Source organism: Eumetopias jubatus, unplaced genomic scaffold (genome assembly GCF_037043125.1).
Source record: "Eumetopias jubatus isolate StellerSeaLion01/CBP00866 unplaced genomic scaffold, mEumJub1_p1.0 scaffold_14, whole genome shotgun sequence".
In the NCBI taxonomy this organism is placed as follows: Eukaryota; Metazoa; Chordata; class Mammalia; order Carnivora; family Otariidae; genus Eumetopias; species Eumetopias jubatus.
The window spans coordinates 4,159,581-4,181,954 of NW_028274820.1; the positions used below are offsets into that span (position 1 = coordinate 4,159,581).

The 22,374-nt window shown below is 34.7% G+C and overlaps 1 protein-coding gene across 7 annotated transcripts in view; it reads right to left on the minus strand.

Annotated features, from left to right (window-relative positions):
* ZPBP (zona pellucida binding protein) overlaps positions 1 to 22,374 on the minus strand; it is a 105,696-nt gene that overhangs the window by 42,590 nt on the left and 40,732 nt on the right. For 6 of the 7 annotated variants that reach the window (XR_015766719.1, XR_015766720.1, XM_028108959.2 and 3 more), the window contains one exon: positions 16,396 to 16,472. Coding sequence is in view for 5 of the 7 variants with exons in the window: in XM_028108959.2 (XP_027964760.1) it covers positions 16,396 to 16,472 (77 nt within the window). In the remaining 2 variants the exon portion in view is untranslated. Of the gene's footprint in view, positions 1 to 6,233; positions 6,829 to 16,395; positions 16,473 to 22,374 lie in introns of those variants that run through there. The other variant, XM_088018330.1, reaches the window with a different exon arrangement.

Below are 22,374 nucleotides of genomic sequence, written 5' to 3' on the forward strand. Positions count from 1 at the left end.
TCCCCCTGCTTGTGTTCCCTCTCTCACTATGTCTCTCTCTGTCAAATAAATAAAATCTTTAAAAAAAAATTCTCTCTCCCTCTCCCTCCCCTATTCCCCCCTCATTCTCACCCGCTCACTCTCTCTCTAAAATAAATAAATAAATCTTTAAAAAAAAAATGGAAGTATAAATCTCACTGGTAAATGTAAATATATGTGCAAACACAAAATAATATAACACTAAGGGTGACACAGAAATCATTAATTAAAGCTAGTATAAAAGTTAAAGACGTAAGTATTAACAATAAATGTAACTATAATGGATGCACAGTATAAAAGATGTGAATTGTGAAATCAGTAACAAAGTGTGGGGGGGATATAAAAATGTAGATTTTTCATGTGCAGTTAAGTTATCCACTTAAAATAGACTGATAAATATAAGATTTATATATAAGCTTCATGATAACCAAAGGAAATAGCTAAAGAAAGGAATCAAAACATAGTAATACAAAAAAATCAGCAAATAACAAAGGAAGACAGCACCAGAGGAAGAGAGTAATGAACTACACAGCAGACAAAAATCAATTAACAAACTGGAATGAGTAAGCCCTTACATAACAATAATTACTTTAAATGTAAACAGATTAAAACCCCCTTGTCAAAAAACACAGAGTGGCTTAATGGATAAAACAAGACCCAACTCTATGCTGTGTACAGGAAAGTGACTTTGGATTTAAGGAAACTCATAGGCTGAAAGTGTAGGATGAAAAAAGATCTGCAGATGAAAACCAGAGCAAGGATGCTATACTTACATCTGGAAAAAATCACAACACAGTAAAAAAAACTGTCATAAAAAACAAAGAAAGTCATTATGTAATGATTAGAGTCAATTCAACAGAACGATATAATAATTATAAATATTATCTGCATCAAACATAGAGTATATAAACATATAATGCAAACACTGACAAAACTGAAGAAAAAAATGACATCAATATAATAATACTAGGACACATTAATACTCCAATTTCAATAATGGATAGACTATTTAGACATAAAATCAGTAAGGAACCACCAGACTTGAACAACACTATACACCAAATGGACTTAACAGATATACAGAACTTTCCACAAATAGTCATGTTTATAGACACATTATTCATAAGAGTCAAAAGGTGAAAAGTAACCCATTCTCTCTATCAATGGATGAATGGATAACAAAACTTGGCATTTATGTACATGGAATGTTATGCAGCCTTTTAAAAGGAAGAAAATTTTAAGACATGGTACAATATGAATGAACCTTGAGGACATTAAGTGAAATAAGCCAATTACAAAAAGACAATTACTATATGATTCCACTTATATGAGGTATGCAGATGAATCAAACTCAAAGAAGCAAAAAGTTGAATGGTGGTTGCCAGGACCTGGAAAATGAGGAAATGGGGAGTTAACATGCCCTACCCACAACTGGTGGAACGAATTACATATGAAATGAGAAAGACTGTAAAATAATGTAAACAATGTTATCACCTATAATAACCTACATACAAAAAAAGCTACCCAACAAAAATACACTTTTTTTTTTTCAAGTACTCAAACAATGATGACCAAGATAGACCATGTTCTGGACCTTCTAACATAGCTCAACAAATTTAAAAGAATTGAAATCAATGACATCCTTTGGTAGTGTGATTGCTGGATCATAGGGTAGTTCTATTTTTAACTTTTTGAGGAACCTCCATACTGTTTTTCCAGAGTGGCTGCACCAGTTTGCATTCCCAAACAACAGTTTAAGAGGGGTCCCCTTTCTTCACATCCTTGCCAACACCTGTTGGTTCCTGTGTTGTTAATTTTGGCCATTCTGACAGGTGTGAGGTGGTATCTCATAGTAGTTTTGATTTGCATTTTATTTGCATTTCCCTGTAGTCTGTTGATTACAAAGATGTTGAGCATCTTTTCATGTGTCTGTTTGCCATCTGTAGGTCTTCTTTGGAAAAATGTCTATTCATGTCTTCTGCCCATTTTTTAACTAGCTTATTTGTCTTCTGGGTGTTGAGTTTTGTTAAGTTTTTTATATATTTTGGATAGTAACTCTTTATCAGATATGTGATTTGCAAATATCTTCTCCCATTCTGTTGGTTGCCTTTTAGTTTTGTTGGTGTTTTCTTCACTGTGCAGAAGATTTTTATTTTGATGAAGTCCCAAAAGATCATTTTTTGCTTTGGTTTATCTTGCTTCAGGAGACATATCTAGTAAGAAGTTGCTATGGCCGATGTCAAAGAGGTTACTCTGCCTGTGTTGTCCTCTAGGATTTTAATGGTTTCCTGTCTCACATTTAGGTCTTTCATCCATTCTGAACTTATTTTTGTGTATTATGTGAGAAATTTCATTCTTTTGCAGGTTGCTGTCCAGTTTTCCCAACACCATTTATTGAAGGGACTGTCTTCTTCCATTGGATATTCTTTCCTGCTTTGTCGAGTATTAACTGACCATATAATTGTAGGTCCATTTCTGGTTTTTCTATTCTGTTCCATTGATCTGTGTCTGTTTTTAATGCCAGTACCACAGGTCTTGATCACTACAGCTTCGTAATATAACTTGAAGTCCAGAATTGTGATGCCTCCAGCTTTGCTTTTCTTTGCTTTGGCTGTTTGGGGTCTTTTGCAGTTCCATACAAATTTTAGGATTGTTTGTTCCAGCTCTGCGAAAAGTCCTGGTAGTATTCTGATAAGGATTGCATTAAATGTGTAGATTACTTTGAGTAATATAGATATCTTAACAATATTTGTTCTTCTAATCTATGAACATGGAATGTTTTTCCATTTATATCATCTCCAATTGCTTTCATCAGTGTTTTTCATCTTATTTAAATTCAAATAATTAAAATAGTGTATCATTAGTTTCAGATGTAGAGTTCAGTTATTCATCAACTGCATGTAACACCCAGTGCTCATTACATCATATGCTCTCCTTAATGTCCATCACCCAGTTTCTCCATCCCCCCCATGCACCACCCCTCCAGCAACCCTCAGTTTGTTTCCTAAGTTGAGATTCTCTTATGGTTTGTCTCCTTCTCTGATTTCCCTTATTTTTCTGATTTTCCCTATTTTTTCCTCCTTTCCCCTATGATCCCGTTTTCTTAAATTCCACATATAAGTGAAACTATATAATTGTCTTTCTCTGATTAACTTATTTCGCTTAACTTGCCACCCTCCAGTTCCACCCACATCATTGCAAATGGTAAGATTTCATCCTTTTTGATGGCTAATATTCCTGTGTGTGTGTACACACCACCTCTTCTTTAACCATTCATTTGTCGATGGTGGGCTCTTTCCATAGTTTGGCTATTGTGGACACTGCTGCTATAAACATTGGGGTGCAAGTGCCCTTTCGGATCCCTACATCTGTATCTTTGGGGTAAATACCTAGTAGTACAATTGCTGGGTCGTAGGGTAGCTCCATCGTCAACTTTTTGAGGAAGCTCCAGATTGTTTTCCAGGGTGGCTATACCAGCTTGCATTCCCACCAACAGTGTTTTATAGTTTTCAGAGTAGAGATCTTTAAACTCTTTGGTTAGGTTGATTCCTAAGTATCTTATGGTTTTGGGTACAACTAGAAATGGGACTGATTCCTTGATTTCTCTTTCTGCTGCTTCATTATTGGTGTAGAGAAATGTAACAGTTTTCTGTGTGTTGATTTCATACCCAGAGACTTTACTGGATTTAGGTATCAATTTTAGCAATTTTTTGGTGGCGTCTTTTGGGTTTTCTGTATAGATTATCTGTCATCTGCAAATAGTGAAAGGATAAAAAAATACTGATTTGAGGGGATACATGTACCCAGTGTTTACAGCAGCATTATCAACAATAGCCAAATTATGGAAACAGCCCAAATGTCCACTGACTGATGAATGGATAAAGAAGGTGTGAGACATATATATATATATATATATACATGTATATATACATATATATATACACACACATATATACATACACACACACACACACACACACACACACACCAGAATATTATTCAGCCATAAAAATGGATGAAATCTTGCCCTATGCAACAACATGGATGGAGCTAGAGAATATTATACTAGCAAAATAAGTCAGTCAGAGCAGACAAATACCATATGATTTCACTCAAATGTGGCATTTAAGAAACAAAACAGAGAGGGAGGCAAACCATAAGAGACTTTAACTACAGGAAACAAACTGATCAGTGCTGGAGGGGGAAGGAGGCAGTTGGGGGGATAGGTTAAATGGGTGATGGGGATTAAAGAGGGTGTGTATTATGATGAGCACTGGGTTATACGTAAGTGATAAATGACAATTCTACTCCAGAAACCAATACGACACTATACGTTAACTAACTACAATTTAAATAAAATCTTGGAAGAAAAAAAAGAAAAGAAATAAAACAAAGGAGCGAGAAAAAAAGAGAGAGAGAGGGAAGCCAAGACACAGACTCTTCACTACAGAGAACATACTGCTGGTCACCAGAGGGGAGGGGGGTGGGGAATAGGTGATGGGGAATCAGGAGTGCACTTGTCGTGATGAGCACCAGGTGATGTATCACTGATTGAGTCACTAAATTCTATACCTGAAACTAATATTACACTGTATGTGAACTAAGTGGAATTTAAATAAAAATTTAGAAAAATGAAATAAAATCAATGACATATGAAAATACATGAGATGCAGGTAAAGCAAAGCTGAGTGGAAATTTATAGCCCAAACCTTTATATGAGGCAAGAAAAAAAAAAAAAAATAACCAAAGTCCCTACCTCAAGAAACTATAAAAAGAACCAGAAGACAAAAAAAGAAGCAATTAGAAAAAAAGGAAATAAGTTGGAAGTGAAATTTAATGGAACTTAAAATAGGAAAACAATATAGTTAATGTCACACAAAGCTAGTTCTTCATAAAGATCAATAAAATTAATAAAGTTTTAGCAAGAGTGAGAAAAATAACAGAGAAGACCAAACAGAAGGATCAGCAATGAAATGGAGAGTATTACTAACAGGCATTGAAGGTTAATAACAGAAAACTCCACAGGATTTTATGTTCAAGCATATGACAACTTAGAAATGGACTAATTATTCAAACACCACCAACTATAGAAATTCAACTACAATAAAAATAAGTATCAGAATAGTTCTATAACTATTAAAGGAATTAAATATGTAAGAAAAAGCTCCCTAAATAAAAATATCCTGGTTTTCCAAGAAAATTCTACCAAACATTTCAAAAACTAATGCTGAATTTAAATAGTCTCCTCCAGAAAATAGAAGAGAATGTAAAACCTCCCACTTTGTGAAGCTAGTATTACCTAGATACCAAAACCAGACAGAGTCTGTATCAAAGAACTATGGACTAATATCTTTCATGAACTCAATATAATATGAACAAACTAAATCCAACCATGTCTACAACATTATACAGCATGACAATGTGGGATTTATTCCAGGTAGACAAGGTTGCTTCATTATTCTTAAAACCAATCAATGTAATCCACATATCCACAAATAAAAGAAGAAAAATCCTATGATCTCAAAAATTAACTCAGAAAAGCCTTGGACAACATCCAATACTTATTGTTAATAAAATCTCACCAAAACAAGATTACAGGGGAATTGTTTCAGAATTATTTACAAAAAACATCTACAAAAAACCTACATAGTACTTCATGTTGAAAGAATGAATGCTTTCTCCATAAACTCAGAAAAAGAAATGGTTATCTACTCTCACTACTCATATTAAACAAAGCACTGGATGCTTTAGTCACTGCAGTAAATCAAAAAATCAGTAAAGAGGCAAACATACAGATTGGAAAGGAAAAAATAAAACTGCCTCAATTAAGAAATGACATGACTGTCAGCAAAGAAAATCCCAAGGAATATAAAACACTCCACAATACAAAAAACCTCCTAGAGCCAATATCTAAGTTTAGCACATACCTCAGAAACAAGATGAATACATGCTGATAAAATGCATTACCATGCACTGACAATGAACATATAGAAACCAAAATTAAAATACAGTATTTCTTAAGGTTGTTCCATAGAAAAGGAAACACTTAGTATGAACTTATTAAAATGTATAGGTTATGTATGCTAAAACTTACAAAAAAGATGATAAAAAAATTGCAGAAGACCTAAAAAGATGTAGAGACATATCATGCGCATGGATTGGAAGAAAGAACACAGTAAAAGTGTAAGTTATTCCCAAATTTATACAGAGGCATACCTCAGAGATATTGTGGGTTTGGCTCCAATGACCATTCCAAAGCCAATATCACAATAAAGTGACTCAAATGAATTTTTTGGTTTCCCCAGGCATACAAAAATTGTATTTACACAATCTTCTAGTCTATTAAGTGTGCAATAGCAGCAGTATGTATAAACAAAACATTGTTCAGATCTTAACTAAAATATACTTTTTTGCTAAACAATGCTGGCCATCATCTGAGCTATCAGGAAGTCTTAAATCTTTTTGGCTGGTGGAGGTTCTACCTTGATGCTGATGGCTGCTGACCGATCAGGGTGGTGGTGGCTGAAGGATGGCATGGCTGTGGCCACTTCTTAATAAGACAACAATGAACTTTGCTACACTGATTGACTCTTGCTTTCACGAGTGCTTTCTCTGTAGCATGTGATGCTGTTTGATATTTACCCACAGAACTTCTTTCAAAGTGGGAGTCAGTCCTCTCAAACTCCACCACCGATGCTTTATCAGCTAAGTTTCTGCAAATTCAGTCCCATCTTCAGGCTCCACTTCTAGTTCCAGTTCTCTGCTGTTTCCACCACATCTGCAGTAACTTCCTCCACTGAAGTCTGGAACCTTCAGTTTGTAAAGAAATGCAGTAACTGTGAAGCGCAATAAAGCAAGGCACGATAAAACGAGGTATGGCTCGTGCAGGACTGATTAACATAATTCCTACCAACATCCCAAAGGTTTTTGTAGACATACACAAATTTTAGCTAAAATTTAATGATGCGCAGATCCTAAAGTAGAACAATCTTGCTAAGACAGAAATACAATGGGAAGAATAAAGGCCCATCATTAAGGCCCACAGTAGTTAAGACAGTGAGGTATTGAGAGAGGCATAAACACAAAGAAGGGAAAAGGATAAAGAACCCAGAAATAGAGCTACACAAGTACCTCAACTACAGTTTAACAAAGGAACCAAAGTATTCAATGGAGAGAGGACAGCAATTTTAACAAAGGATGCTGGAGAAATGTGACATCCACAGGCAAAACGGTACCAACAAAAACAGCCTTGCCCTAAATCTCATACATAAAGCAAAACTAACTCAAAATGATTGTAGATATCATTTGTAAAGCAACCAAAAAAAAATGCAAAATGTAAAAAAAATTTTTTTGAGAGGAAAATCATTAGAATGTAGGACTATACAAAAAGTTCTTAGATTTGATCCAAAAAAAGCACCCCCATAAAAGGAAAAATGGATACACCTGACTTCATAAATATTAAAAACTTCTTTCCTTAAAAACCAATGTGAAGAGGAAGAAAAGGCATGCTAAAATCTAGGAGAAAATATTTACAAACAAAATATGAGAAAAACACCAGATCTAGAATATATGAAGAACCCTTTTACTTTCAAAAAAGCAAACAATTCCAACAGAAAATGAGCAGCAGATAGTTCATCAAAAGGATGTGCAGGTGGCAAATAAGCATAACAAAAAATGACCAACATCATTAGCAATTAGGGAAATGCAAATTAAAACCATAATGGGATATTACTAAATAACTTCCATGGGGGATAAAACAAACAATAGTTACAATACCACATGCAGATAAGAACTTGGTACATGTACCACCTTGGACGAATCTGTAGGAAATTATACTGACTTAGAAAAGCCAATCCCGAAAGGTTACATTCTTTATGATTACTGAAACTTTAGAAACGGTGGGCAGAGTAGTGAATGTCAAGCGTTAAGGGAAAGGAGCGGGGGTTGGGGGGCGGGAGTCAGGAAAGATGTGGGCATGGATATAAAAAAGTAACACAGGATCCTTGTGGGACTGGAACTGTCTGTATCTGGACTATGGTGATGGATACATGACTCTGCACAAGAACTTAACACACAGAAATGAATAGGAGTAAACTGGCCGAAGCTAAATGAGAGCAGTGGATTGTAGCAATGTCAATAACCCTACTTGTGATATTGTTCTCTATCAGTATGTTTGCAAGACATTACCATTGGGAGAAACCGAGCAAAATGTACAAGGGATTTCCTTATAATATTCTTACATCTGTAAGTTTACTTAAAATTCTCCTCAGTATTTTCATGTAAAATAAAAAGATCTTAAAACAACTGATGTATGAGTGTCCCTTTATAATTGTTACAGTAATTTTAAAACAAGGCCACAAATTCTATGGCATTCATCTCATAAAGTAATGGTGTCTGAACCCCTTTCTTTAAATCAGGCAGACCTGTGAATGCTTTGACTAAGAAACTACAATACATAAGATGCCAAATAACTCCCAAAGCCGAGTCAGAAAAAGCCTACAGTTTATGCTTTCACTTCTCAGAACACTCATCCTTCTATGGCTTTCTTACAGGTGACCCCCTGCCTCAGAAACAAACCATTTGCTGTGAGAAGTAAACACCATGGATGTTTGAAAATATGGAGATGGTAGAGAACAGAGAGTGTAGGAGAGAAAAAAGAAAAAAGAAGAAATCATAGCAGTAATTTTCAAAGAAATTGATGGAAGACATGAAATCATAGGTTCAATAACGACAAGGCAATCTCACACAGAACACATACAAACAAGACCAAACCAAAGCAACCATAAATGAGATTGCTAAGAACTAAAGATACAGAAAAAAAATTATTGAAAGCAGAGGAAAAAAACAACACTTTAAATATGGAAAAACAACCACCTCTAGGGGCACCTGGGAGGCTCAGTCAATTAAGCATCCAACTCTTGGTTTCTGCTCAGGTCATGATCTCAGGGTCCTGAGATCAAGCCCTGCGTCAGGCTCTGCACTGGGTGTGGAGCCTGCTTAAGAGTCTCTCTCTCTCCCTCCGCTCTTCCCCCCCACATCCCCTGCTCGCTCTCTCTCTCTCTCAAATAAGTAAGTCTGAAAAACAAAAAACTTGTAAATAATGGACTTCTTATCAGAAGCAATAGAGGTTAAGAAGAGAATGAAAAAAATACTGAAAATGCTGAAAAAGTAGCCTACCAGACCAAAATTCTCTAACCAATGAAATATTCTTCATAAATAAAACAATAAAATGTATAGGTAAAAGGAAACTGAAAGAATCCTTTGTCAGATCATAACCACAACAAATGAAACAAGATTTTTCAGACTAAAGGGAAATAATATCAGATAAAACCTTTGATCCTCAGAAGAAAGGAAGAACACAGAAAATGGTACTCTACATGTGAAAGACTATTTGTTCTTTAAATATCTTTAAAATATGTATGACTGGGCACCTGGGTGGCTCAGTTGGTTAAGCGACTGCCTTTGGCTCAGGTCATGATCCTGGAGTCCTGGGATTGAGCCCCACATCGGGATCCCAGCTCAGCGGGGAGTCTGCTTCTCCCTCTGCCCCTCTGCCCTCTCGTGCTGTCTCTCTCTCAAATAAATAAATAAAATCTTTTAAAAAAAATAAAATATGTTTGACTGTTTACAGCAAATGCCTTTAAAAGTATTTTTATAGATTATAATATAGGTGGATAGAATGATAATGCATAAAGGATGAGGGTGGTTTAGAAACAAATGAAGCTATAAATGGCAATATTTCTGTATTTAGCAGGAAGGGGCAAAATATAAATTTTAAGTGTACTGTGAAATAATAAAAGATGCATATCACACTTTTTAGAGCAACCACTCAAACAAATAAGGCAAAGAGTATATAGCTATGAGAATAGCTAACTAAAAATAAAATTCTGAGAGACCCATTTGCTTATCTGTGGCAGCCTAAGGGGAAGGTTTCCAATCGGGGATTCAACGGGACAGTAGCAAAGAAACGCAGAGGCTTGTTGCAGAGGCAACAGACAGAAACTCCCATCTCTCCCTGTTCCTCTGAAGTAGGTACATGTGCATAATTTAAATGCCGCTTCCTGAGGACCTTCTAATCAGCCTACATATGAGTACTGAGGAGATCTTCCCTTTGGGACCCTGACAGATCTTGGCACACCGTCAACTAGGGGAAACCACAAAAAACAAAGAAGGTGGCTTGGAAAACCACAGAAGTATGAAGACAACCAAGAGTCAAAGCAGGGTTGAATGATATAAGAGACCATACCTTCAAGACTGGGAGAGGTGGTTGTTTTATCTAATACAGAAATCAACACAAAGTATTCAAGGAACATAAAGAAACAACAGAATATGTTCAAACAACAGAACAAGATAAAACCCCAGAAAAAGACCTAACTGAAATGGAGATAACTGATTTACCTGATAAAGATTTTAAAGTAATGGTCATAAAAATACTGAATGAGGTCAAGAGAACAATGCATGAACACAGTGAGAATTTCAACAAATATGAAAAGTATTAGTACCAAGCAAATCCCAGAACAACTGAGCAGAAAATTCGAGAGAGGGACTCATTGTAGACAAGATAAAGTAGAAGAAAGGATCAGCAACCCTGACAACAGAGCAATGAAGATCATCCAATCAAAAGAGTAAAAAGAAAAAAGACTGAAATAGAATGAAGACACATAAGGGACTTCAGAACAGCATCAAGTGGCCCAACATTCACATTATGGGAGTCCCAAAAAGAGAAGAGAAAGAAAAGGGGCAGAGAGCTATCTGAAGAAATAATGGCTGAAAACATCCCTAACCTTTAAGAAGGTAACAAATATCCAGATCTTGGAAACCCAAACAGCCCCGAACAAGAAGAATCCAAAGAAACCCACAGCATTTATTTATTTATGAAATTATCAAAAACTAAATACAGAAAAAGAATCTTACAAGCAGCAAAAGAAAAACAACTTGCTATATACAAGGAACTCCCACAGGAATACTAATGGGTTTTCAACAGTAACTCTACAGGCCAAAAGGGAATGGCACAATATTTTCAAGGAGCTAAAAGATAAAAACTGCCAAACATGGATCCTCTTACAGAGGAAGCTGTATAACAACTGAAAGGAGATAAGGAGTTCGGCATACATTCAGAAGTTGAAGGAGTTCCTTATGAAAAAATGTTAAAGGGAGTTCTTTAAGCTAAAAAAAGGAAAGCATGTTAAGTCGTAAAAAAAAAAATGTGAAAATACAAATTTCAAGGGAAAAGGTAAATCTACAGTGGAATTCTGAATAATCTAGTGTTAATAGTTTCATCACTTACAAATATAATATGAAGTTCAGAAGACAAAAGACAGAAATAACTACAACAAATACAATAATTTGTTAATGGATATACAAGATAAGATTTAAACAGGGACATAAAAACATAAAACATTAAGGGGAGTAAATGTATAAAGCTTCAGAATTCCTATGAATAAAATGTTATAACTCTAAAGTATTTTATGTGATTCTCATGGTAACCACAAAGCAAAAGCCTGCAGTAAGTACACACAAGATAAAGAGAAAAGAATCTAAACATCACTTTGCAGAAAGTGACCAAGAGAAAAAGAAAGGGAAAAGGAAATTTAAAAAAAGCCACAAAACAAATGACAAAATGCTGATAAATCCATACCTAATTACTTGAAAAGTGAAGGGACTAAAATTTCCAATCAAAAGGCATAGAGTGGTTGACTGGATACAAAACAAGACGTAACTGTATGCTGTCTGCACGAAACTCACTTCAGGTTTAAGGAAATACAAAGAAAGAAAGTGAAGGAACAGAAAATGCTATTCCATGTAAATGGAAACTAGAGGAAAGCTGGAAAAGCTATACTTATATAAGACAAAATAGATATTAAGGCAAAATATGTAGGAAGAGTCATTATATGTCCATCAACTGATGAACGGATAAGGAAAATGTGTATATACACACAGGAATATTACTCAGCCATCAAAAAGAATGAAATCTTGCCATCTGCAACATGTGGATGGAACTAGAGGGTATCATGCTGAGTGAAATAAGTCAGTCAGAGAAAGACAAACATCATATGATTTCACTCATAATGTGGAATTTAAGAAACAAAACAGATGAATATAAGGGAAAAGAAGGAAAAGTAAAAAAAGACAAAATCAGAGAGGGAGACAAACCATAAGAAACTCCTCTTAATTCTAGGAAACAATCTGAGGGTTGCTGGAGGGGATGGGGGTTGAGATGGGGTAACTGGGTGATGTGATGTAATGAGCACTGGCTGTTATATGCAACTAATGAATCACTAAACTCTAAGTCTGAAACTAATTAATACACTATCTGTTAATTGATTTTAAATAAAAAAAATTCAAAGAGCGTGTCAGCAATGAAAAAGAAACAAGTAATCAAAGGTAAAAACTTCCAGTTGTAGTAGCCACCCCCCCCAACCATGGAGGGTATGTCCCAAGACCCCCAGTGGATGCCTGAGAACTGTGACTATTACTCAACCTTATACATACCATGTTTTGTTCTATCCACACATACCTATGGTATAATTTAAATTATAAAAGTATACCACAGTAAGGGATTAACAACAGTAACAAAATAGAACAATTATAATAATGTATGATAATAAAAGTTATGTGATTGCAGTCTCTTTATCTCTGACTCTTAAAATACCTTATTGTACTGTACTCGCCCCCTTGTTTTACTTGTGTGATGATAAAAATGCCTACATGATGAGATGAAGTGTGGTGAATAACGCAGGCATTGTGACACAGCATTAGGTTAATACTGACCTACTGACGAAAGAAGGAAGATCATATTCTTCTGGACTGTAATTGACCATGGGTAACTGAAACCATGGGGGGTGGAGCTGCAGGTATGGTGGGAGAACTGTACAAGGTAAGTAAGTCTAAGCGATGTCAGGTACAGCATGGTCACTCTGGTCAACAACACTGTATTGTATATTTCAAAGTTGCTAAGAGAGTAGATCTTAAAATTCTCATCGCATACCAAAATGTGCAACTCTGTGTGTTTACAGATGTTAACTCAGTGTGGTAATAACATTGCAATATATACCTATATCAAATCATTATGTTGTATACCTAAAATTAACACATTGTATGTCTAAAACCAATACCGTGTTATATGTCAATTTTATCTCAAAATAAATAAATAAATGGGTAGAGAAAATGAAACTCTAAAAATACACTCAAAGGATGAAAAAGGGAAAAAAAATTAGGCGACAATAATAAAATAGTAGACATAAATCCAATTGTATCAATAATTACATTAAGTTTTATTGGAATAAATGCTCCAATTAAAGATTTTTTTTTTATTGAGAGAAGAAAGGGGTCAATTATATGTTGCTTACAAGAAACATGCATTTTAAATATAAAGAGAGAGATAATTCAAATTAAATGGTTAGGAACACATATCCCTTGCAAACAGTAAGCATAGGAATACTGAATTAATAACATTAATTTTAGATAAAATTTGAGAGCAAGAATTAAAGGGGACATTTCATAAGGATAAAGAACAAACTACAGCTTTTAATTTAAAGGTCTTGCATATTTTCTGCTAAATTTATAATGAAGACACATGTGGGTTTTTTCAATAAAGGCAAAATTAGTATTTGATACAAAAGAATGAACATCCATAGCATAATCTCTCAGAAAACTAGGAACAGAAGGGAACTTACTTGATCTGGTAAAAGATATGAAAATTTGGAGCTAACAGCATATTTAATAGTGGAAGCCTAAATGCTACCCCCCTAAGATCAGGAACAAGAAAAGAAAGGAAAGAAAGTATCAACTCTCACCACATCTATTCAACATCATACTGTAGATTCAAACAGGATCAGTAAAGAAATAAAAGGCATAAAAATCAGAAAAAAAAGAAACAGTCTCTTATTTGCATATGACATGATGATTTACATAAAAAATCCTAAGTAATCTTTAAAGTAACTACTTTAAGAAATGAATTTAACAAGTGGCTATAAATACAATATGCAAATATGCAACATGCAAGCACCTATTAAAGATTGAAACAACTGGCCAATGAATTTTTTAAATATCCATTTAAGACAGCACTAGGAAAAAAAATCCACAAAATACTTAGGAATAAATTGAGCAGAAAATGTGCAAGACCTTTAAACTAAAAACTGCCAAAAAACAAATAAATAAATAAAAAGGTGAAATTTTAAACCTAAATAAATGGGGAGAACTAACATGTTTAGGTATTGGAAAATTTAATATTATCAAAATATCACTTCTCACCAATTGACCTATAGATACATGGTAACTCCTATCAGAATCCAGGGCATTTTTTCTTTGTTTTTGGAAATCTGACATGGTGATTTTAAAATCTTCTGGAAATAAAAAGGACCTAGAACATCTAGAACAATCTTGAAAAGGAACCAAGATAAAATCGTTATACAACTTGACATGAGATTTGCTGTAAAGGTACAGGCATGAACAAAGTGTGGTGCTGGCATAAGGACTGACAAAGACATCACTGGAAGAGAAGAGTGGAAAAACAGTACATTTAAGAAGAAATAGAACATATTTGGATCAAATCTTCAAAGAGATGTATCTCCACAGGGACAAATATGCCAAAATAAGTTTGAATTTACCATAGTCGGGGGAACATTTCAAGTTACTTAGATCTTGCTAAAACCAGTTGGGGGAACAATTCCGCTTACTTAGATCTTGCTAAATTTAAAGTGTATTTAGCAATAAATAAGAGTTAATACAAAATGAAAAGACCCAAAAGTTGAAAACTGAATGAAATGAACAATAAAGCAGATAATATTAAATAATTTTTCAGGTTTGTAAATCAAAGTCCCCAGAATGCTTCTGTGAAAATAACTCTGCTCTGGAGATTTTGAATTCTTTTTATTATTATGCTATTATTACACTTCCATCAACCAGAAAAATACTTTATTTTAACATAATAGGCAAAAAGAGACCATTTTATGCCCGGAAGCCTAGAAAAGAGGAAGGGAAACAGGAAGGAGAGCAGAAGAGAAAAAGCAGATAAACAGATAGCAAAAAAAATTTCAAAAATGTATGTATCCAAATGACAGGAAAAATTACAGGCAGAATGTTCGTTAAGCAACCTAATACTTAAAGCATGTAACATTCTCAAGGAGTTAATAAAATTGCAGACCTTTGTTACTGCAAGTTTCATGGAATGCAGAATTTGATTTTTTTTTCTGTTTCTATATAAGAAGTACAAATAAAATTGATTCTCAATATTAAATGATATAAGGGAACTACAAATGGATACCAGCATGAGATCACCGTGAAGGAAAATAATAAAATGTCTCTGTTTCCTTCCTTACTCCTAATTCCTCTGCTTGAACACACATTCCCACATCACTAAGAAATTATATCAGCTGCAGGTCTATGACCATTTAAAAGTCTGAAAATTGGTAGAAGTCTAAAAGATGTGCCATTAATTAAAGACGATTAGCACAGTAACCATGGATTAAGAAATAGTAATCGAAAAATAAGACTGACTGCTCTCTGTTCCTGGTGCCCCAGAACATAACTTCTATTTCCAAAGTTAAAAAAAAATAAAAAAAAAAAAAAAATAAAAAACCTACCTCAGAGATGAAAGGTAAGTCCTAAGGAAAATTTTTAAATGGAAATACCTGATAACATATAGACTGATGATGCAGCTAAATTTTGGGAGGCTTACGGGGCACAAATAAAGAAATCATTCCCCTGTCAGTTTCACTGGGCAGAAGTAATGGGTGTGGACCCGAATACACAATACCTATACCTTTATAAGGAAATTTTGACAATTATCATAATGTAAGTAATCTCAAATTCCAAGTATTTAAAAATAACATTTTCTTAAAAAGTGCTTATCACTGAGGAGTAACCAGACACAGGACACAACGCTGCAGGAAGTTACTGAGTGTGAACACTATGTGAAGTATGACATGAGAGAAAACTACACTGGATTGCTGCTGGGAGCTTCAGCCTAATTTCTGCCTTAAACACAGACACAGGATGCTGGTTTCAGAGCAATATGAAAAGTTACAACATGACAGATCAAACTTATAATTTTAGGATGGGTAACAGTAACACTGAGAGAATTCTACTTGATTAATAATTATAAATTACCATGGAACAGCAAATAAGGCCAAAGAAAGAAAAATCATCTCTCTTAACACAGTTACAAGATGCTAAATTTTAAAGCATTTCATAAAAATATTAACTGCATTACCTTCCTGTCATTTGTTATTTGATGAAGTTTTACTTTTACTGTTGAATTTCCTAAATGTGGGGGGGTGGATTTGATGTGTTCAATAAATAGCTAAGATGCTTACTTACACACTGAGCATGTTCATTTTTTTCTTTTTTTAATTTCTCCAGCCTCACATAACATACCTTAGACAGTCTTTTGGAAGATTCACAACTATGGTCCGTACATGGCTTAGGTCCTTTTTCAGTGTCTAGAGATGAAACTGAAAAAATACATTATCTTTTATCAAGGGCCCAAAGTCTATATCACAATATTAAAATCGGTTTTGGAAAGATAAAACAGGTCATTTATCTAATATTTCTCTTCCACTAATAATTAAGCAATTTCCTAATGTTCAACTACACTATTCAGCTATAAATCTAAGCCAAAGATTTGTTTTATATAAATCAGGAAAACCTATTACAGTGCACCTAAGAATTAATAATAATGTTAGTAACAATAACAACAGTGCCTGATGATGAGAAGAAAGATTACAGCAGAAATACACGAAATAGAGAACAGAAAAATCATAGAAAAGCTTCACCAAACTAAGAGTTGCTTCTTTGAAAAGTAAAAAAAATTTATAACCCCTTAGTGAAACTAACCAAGGAAAAAAGAAAGGGCCCAAACCAACAAAATTATAAATAAAAAAGGAGACACAACAACCAATAACATGGAAATTCAAGGGATCATTAAGAGGCTACTAGGAATAACTATACACCACTTAACAGTACAATGTGGAAGGCATAAAAACTTGTAGAGACATAAAAGTCAAAGAGGAAATCAGAAAAAGATGACTTAAGGATTTCCATTAAATAATCTTTCTAAATTATTTCATCAACTTAATTACCAGTGTTCTAAAACCTTCAGTTACTTCCCACTATTGATCAAAATATATAAAAAGAAATCTGATTTCTATCCCTAGGTTTAGCACTGATAAACACAGGCATATTACTTAATATCTCTTTGAAACCCAGTCTCTGCTCTGTAAAACAAGAGGCTAAATATTATGATTTTGTCATTCTTTCTAGCTGTGAAAATATGATTTAAAATATAAATGTCAATCTTAACAATCTAAGCTCTCTATAACCACAATCATGACTATTTTACTTTCCACAAATTCTCTACATAAGAACATAGATCCTTGCTCATATTATCAACATTTGCCTGATATTATATAAAGTATGTTGGATGGATAAGCACTGATATGAAGATAATAAAATTGACCATAAAGTATTAATAATGCAGAATACACCTGTAGAATACTGGGAAATCTTCATTACTGCAATATTCTTTTTTATTATCTCCCCAAACCAGTACACATCATGAAATGTCCCTGTTGCCATCTGAACGGATATCATAAAGTATTATAAAATATCACAAAAAAGACAATATAGTACATCAGAGTGATTTTATAAAATCAAACAGAACAGATGTTAAGCTGAAGCAGACCTCCAAGGACTGTAGATTTGGAAAAAAGTATTTTTTTTTTTTTATGGACTACTTTCTAAATCCTTTAAAAATAAGACCATCATAAAAACAGACCCAGGAGGGGCGCCTGGGTGGCTCAGATGGTTCAGCGTCTGCCTTCAGCTCAGGTCATGATCCCAGGGTCCTGGGATCGAGCCCCGCATCGGGCTCCCTGCTTGGTGGGGAGCCTGCTTCTCCCTCTCCCTCTACTCTTCCCCCTGCTTGTGCTCTCTCTCTGTCAAATAAATAAATAAAATATTAAAAAAAAAAAAATAGACCCAGGAAATTTAAAATCTCTAGACCTGTGTATCAAAAATATACAATGGAGTTAAAGAAAGCATTTTCAAAATGTAGCCAAATATTTAAAATATTATTTACCTAAGCTAAAGCTTTTGAAACTACTGTTCATTATGAATTCAAAAGATGGTAGACCAGAGTCTACCAATTTATCATAGTATGATTATGAGATCAGATTATGAAGATACACAATTTTGTTTTTAATTTGAATCTGTATAAAAGTTTAAGGCAAATTTAAAAATCCATCAAAATCTACTATTTATTGGGGCACCTGGGTGGCTCAGTCGTTTAAGTGTCTGCCTTCAGCTCAGGTCATGACTGGGCTCCCTCTTCGGCAGGGAGTCTGCTTCTCCCTCTGCCCCTCACCCTGCTCATGTTAACTCTCTCTCTCAAATGAATAAGTAAAATCTTTAAAAAAAAATTACCATTTATTAAACTAAAGCAATATTGCTGTAAACAATAACAGAGAATCCACAGAAATTATCCAGACTCTAGAAGCAGTACAGACAGTGATTAATCAAGTCATTAACATCAAGAATGTTTACATTATAATTCAGTACTAAAGGTAGTAAGAGCCAACAGGCAGTATATTCCTGCTGCTGCTGCCCAGTACCATGTTAGGTAAACCATACAACACTTATGCTGTCTAGATCAGTCCACTCAATTAGCTCTATGGATCCGACAGAGCACAATTTCTTTCTGAACCCCTGCCTCCTTTGATATACCTGGCTTTACTTAGGCTAGACAGCCAAGCTACTCTTATATGAAATTATGTACTCTTTTTTTTATCTTTTTATATGAAACTTTCTACAAAATTTAAAAATGAAAAAGACAAAAATGACATCTCTAAAGTGGTGAAGTAGGATATTTCAAGCCACATCCTACCACAGAAATGCTGACAAAAATGACCCAAAACAGTCAAAATCAAGTTTGTTGAAACTCTGGAAATTCCTCATTTTTACATCAACGGAGAAAATGCTGAGTCAACAGAAGCTGACTTATGTACAGCACTTAAAGACCCTTTTATCAGAACACTAGCTAACATCAAGCTAAAGGACATGAGACATGAGAGATCACATACAACAAAGAATATAGTCTTTACAAAGGTAGTTTAGATAAGTCACTAAACAAACTACAACCCACATGAGCAACAAAAACACAAAAGAGGTGGAAGAATCTGACTTCATGATTACTACCTGTTAGAATATTCAAAATGTTCAGTTTTCAAAAAAAATTATAAGGAATGTGAAGAAAGAAGAGTATGAACCAACAGCCAAAAAAAAAACAAAACTATCCCTGTCAGAGGAAGCACAGAAACTGGAATTAAATAGACAAAGATTCTATATATCAACTGTATTAAATATACTCAAAAAACTAAAGGAAATAATGAACATAGAACAACAAAAAGGAAAATGATTTCTCAACAAACAGAACATATTAATAAAGTGAAAGATGACATAAAAAGAAACCAAAAAGAAATTCTGGAACTGAAGATTACAACAATGAAAATGAAAAACTCACTGCAGGCTTTCAATTCCAGATTTGATCTTGTGAAAGAATCAGTAAACTCGAGGATAGGTAAACTGAAATTATCAGTTAGAGGAGCAGAAAGAAAAATCAGGAAAAGAAATGAAAGCCTAGGAGACCTGTGACACATCAAGGGTACCAGCATATGCATAATGGGGGTCGAGGGGGAAAAAAAAAGAAATGAACTAAAAGAACATTTGAAAAATTAATGCCAGTAATGTCCCAATTTGATAAAAGACATGTATCTACATATCCAAAAAGACCAATGGAATTCAAGTAGGATAAAGGCAAGGAATTTAACAGTGAAACACATTATAACCAATCTGTCAAAAATCAAAGTCAAAGAAATTATCTTGAAAGCAGAAAAAGAGAGAGAGAGAAGAAAAAAAGGAAGTTGTCACTTTAAGTCCATAAAAAGATTAATAGATTTCTTGTAAAAACAAACAAACAAAAAAACACACGGAGGTCAAAGGCAGCGGGATAACATATTTAAAGTATTAAAAGAAAAAAGGTTCCAACCAAGAATCCTGTATCTGGAAAAGTATCCTTCAGAAATGAAGAAGAAAGTAAAATATTCCGACCACAATGTTTGCAACACTAGCTAGTAACAGGACGACAGTCAGTAATTCAATGCTATGCAAATAAATAAAGAATAGTGGTAAAGTCAACTCCACAGACATATGGCAATACTGTTGTATTTTTATTCTTTTAACTTCACTTTTTTCATGTATATGGTTAAAAAGAAATACATAAGATAAATCTATGTTAGTGGTAAACAATGGATAATAATGCAATTACTGAGAACATCATAGGCAGGAAGGAACAAACTATACTGGAGCAGAGTTTTGGTACACTGTTCAAACCAGGCTAGTATTCAAACTATACAGTTACATATTCAAGTTATTAACTGTAAAACTCAGGATAGCTGCCAAGAAAATAACTGGAATATATTCAGAAAAGGAAATGAGAATAAAATCAAAATGTTATTTTATAGTCAATTAAACACAAGAAAAATCAGTAACAGAACCATTAAGAAATAAAAAAGATAAAAGAGAACTTCTGGTTTATAGTCCAACATGAAAGGCACTTGGATGCTGTCACTCCTGCCCTCCCAGGAGAAGAGGTAAACAAACTGAGACTCACAAACTCCTCTTTGATTCACCCGACAACTGAGGTCTCAAGGAAAACTGCTGCCCCCACAACTGTAGAGAAAAAAGGTGGCTATGGAGAATTATTGCTTGCCAGGAGCACAAGCCCCAGAACAAGAGCCTGCCAGGCAAGCTAGTGCCAGGAGGAAAAAAACCTCAACTTAGAATCTGTTGAAGGCTTGCAGTGAGAAAGCTCAGATATTAAAATTCCAGCTCACAGAGACCTCCACACTTTCATGAGTTTTGCCTCCATCGGTCCCAAGAGGCTCTCGGGGGGGGGGGGGGGGATTGAAAACAAATCCCCTTGTGCTTCTAACATGAGGAAGAACAAAATAAACATTTAGAAATGCACCAAGAATACTCACTTGTCTTCAATAAAAGTTTGCCCTAAAGAGAAATATTTTACCGCAGCTTAAGCACCTTGAGGTTTACCGGAGTCTAAATGACCTTGCAGACAGAAATATCCAACTCCAACTACTTATAGGCTTCCAGTGCAAACCAAGGAAGAGGAGAAAAAACACTGCTGAAGGTTTCACACCAAAGGTCTAAGCTGTCTAAAACCTTGAGATCTGGTTGTGGGGCGATAGGATGCTTCTGCTACCTCTACAAATTACCACCACATCAACAGGGTATCTTATAAACCAGGAGATTACAACAGGAGGATTTTAAATCCCAACCTTATTTAATAAGAAGACTTTAGGGAAACAACAAAGGAGACAAACACAAGAGTATCACAGAAATTTTTAGCCTCTGAAACCCATAGTTCTCATAAAAAGTAAATAGAGCCCAAATCCTAAAGAGATAAACAATAATAAAACATACCTAACTCTGTTCTTACTATGAGGCACATCATGTCCAGTTTTCAATAAAAACTTCCAAGAAATACTCAAAGGCAAAAAAGTTTCAAGAAACACAGCAAGCAGGGTGTCTGGGTGGTACAGTCGGTTGGGCATCCAACTCTTGATTTCAGCTCAGGTCATGATCTCAGGGTCATGAGCTCGAGCCCTCTATCAGGCTCTGAGCCCAGTGTGCAGTCTGCTTGAAATTCTCTCTCTCCCTCTTGACCTCTGGCCTTCCCCCTTCCACTCTCACCCTCTCTCTCTAAAACAAAATAAGTAAATAAAATCCTAAAAAAAAAGAAAGAAAGAAAGAAAGAAAACAGAACAAGCATTATAATCATACTCAGAAATGGCAGAGACGTTGACATTATCAGACTGGAAATTTAAAATACCTATGACAATATACAAAGGGCTCTAATGGAAAAGTTAGACAACATGCAAGAACAGATGGGTAATATAAGGAGAGAAATTAAAACTCTAAGAATCAAAAGGAAATGCCAGAATTAAAAACACCATAAAAGAAATGAATGGCTTCCATAAGCTCATCAGGAGATTCGATGTGGCTGAGGAGAGAATCAGACTGGATTGAAGATTGAAATATGTCAGTGGTCACTTCCGAATCTGAAAAGCAAAGTGAAAAAATGATGGGAAAAAAACAAACAAAAGAATTTCTAAGAACTGCTGGACACTAACAAAAGTTACAATGTACATACAATATGAATGAAGGAAAAGAATGAATGAAATGACTCTTTTTAGCAATAGTGGATGAGAATTTTCCAGTTAATGACCGACAAAAGCAGAGCTCCAGGAAACTGACAGACAACATGCAAAATAAATACTGAAA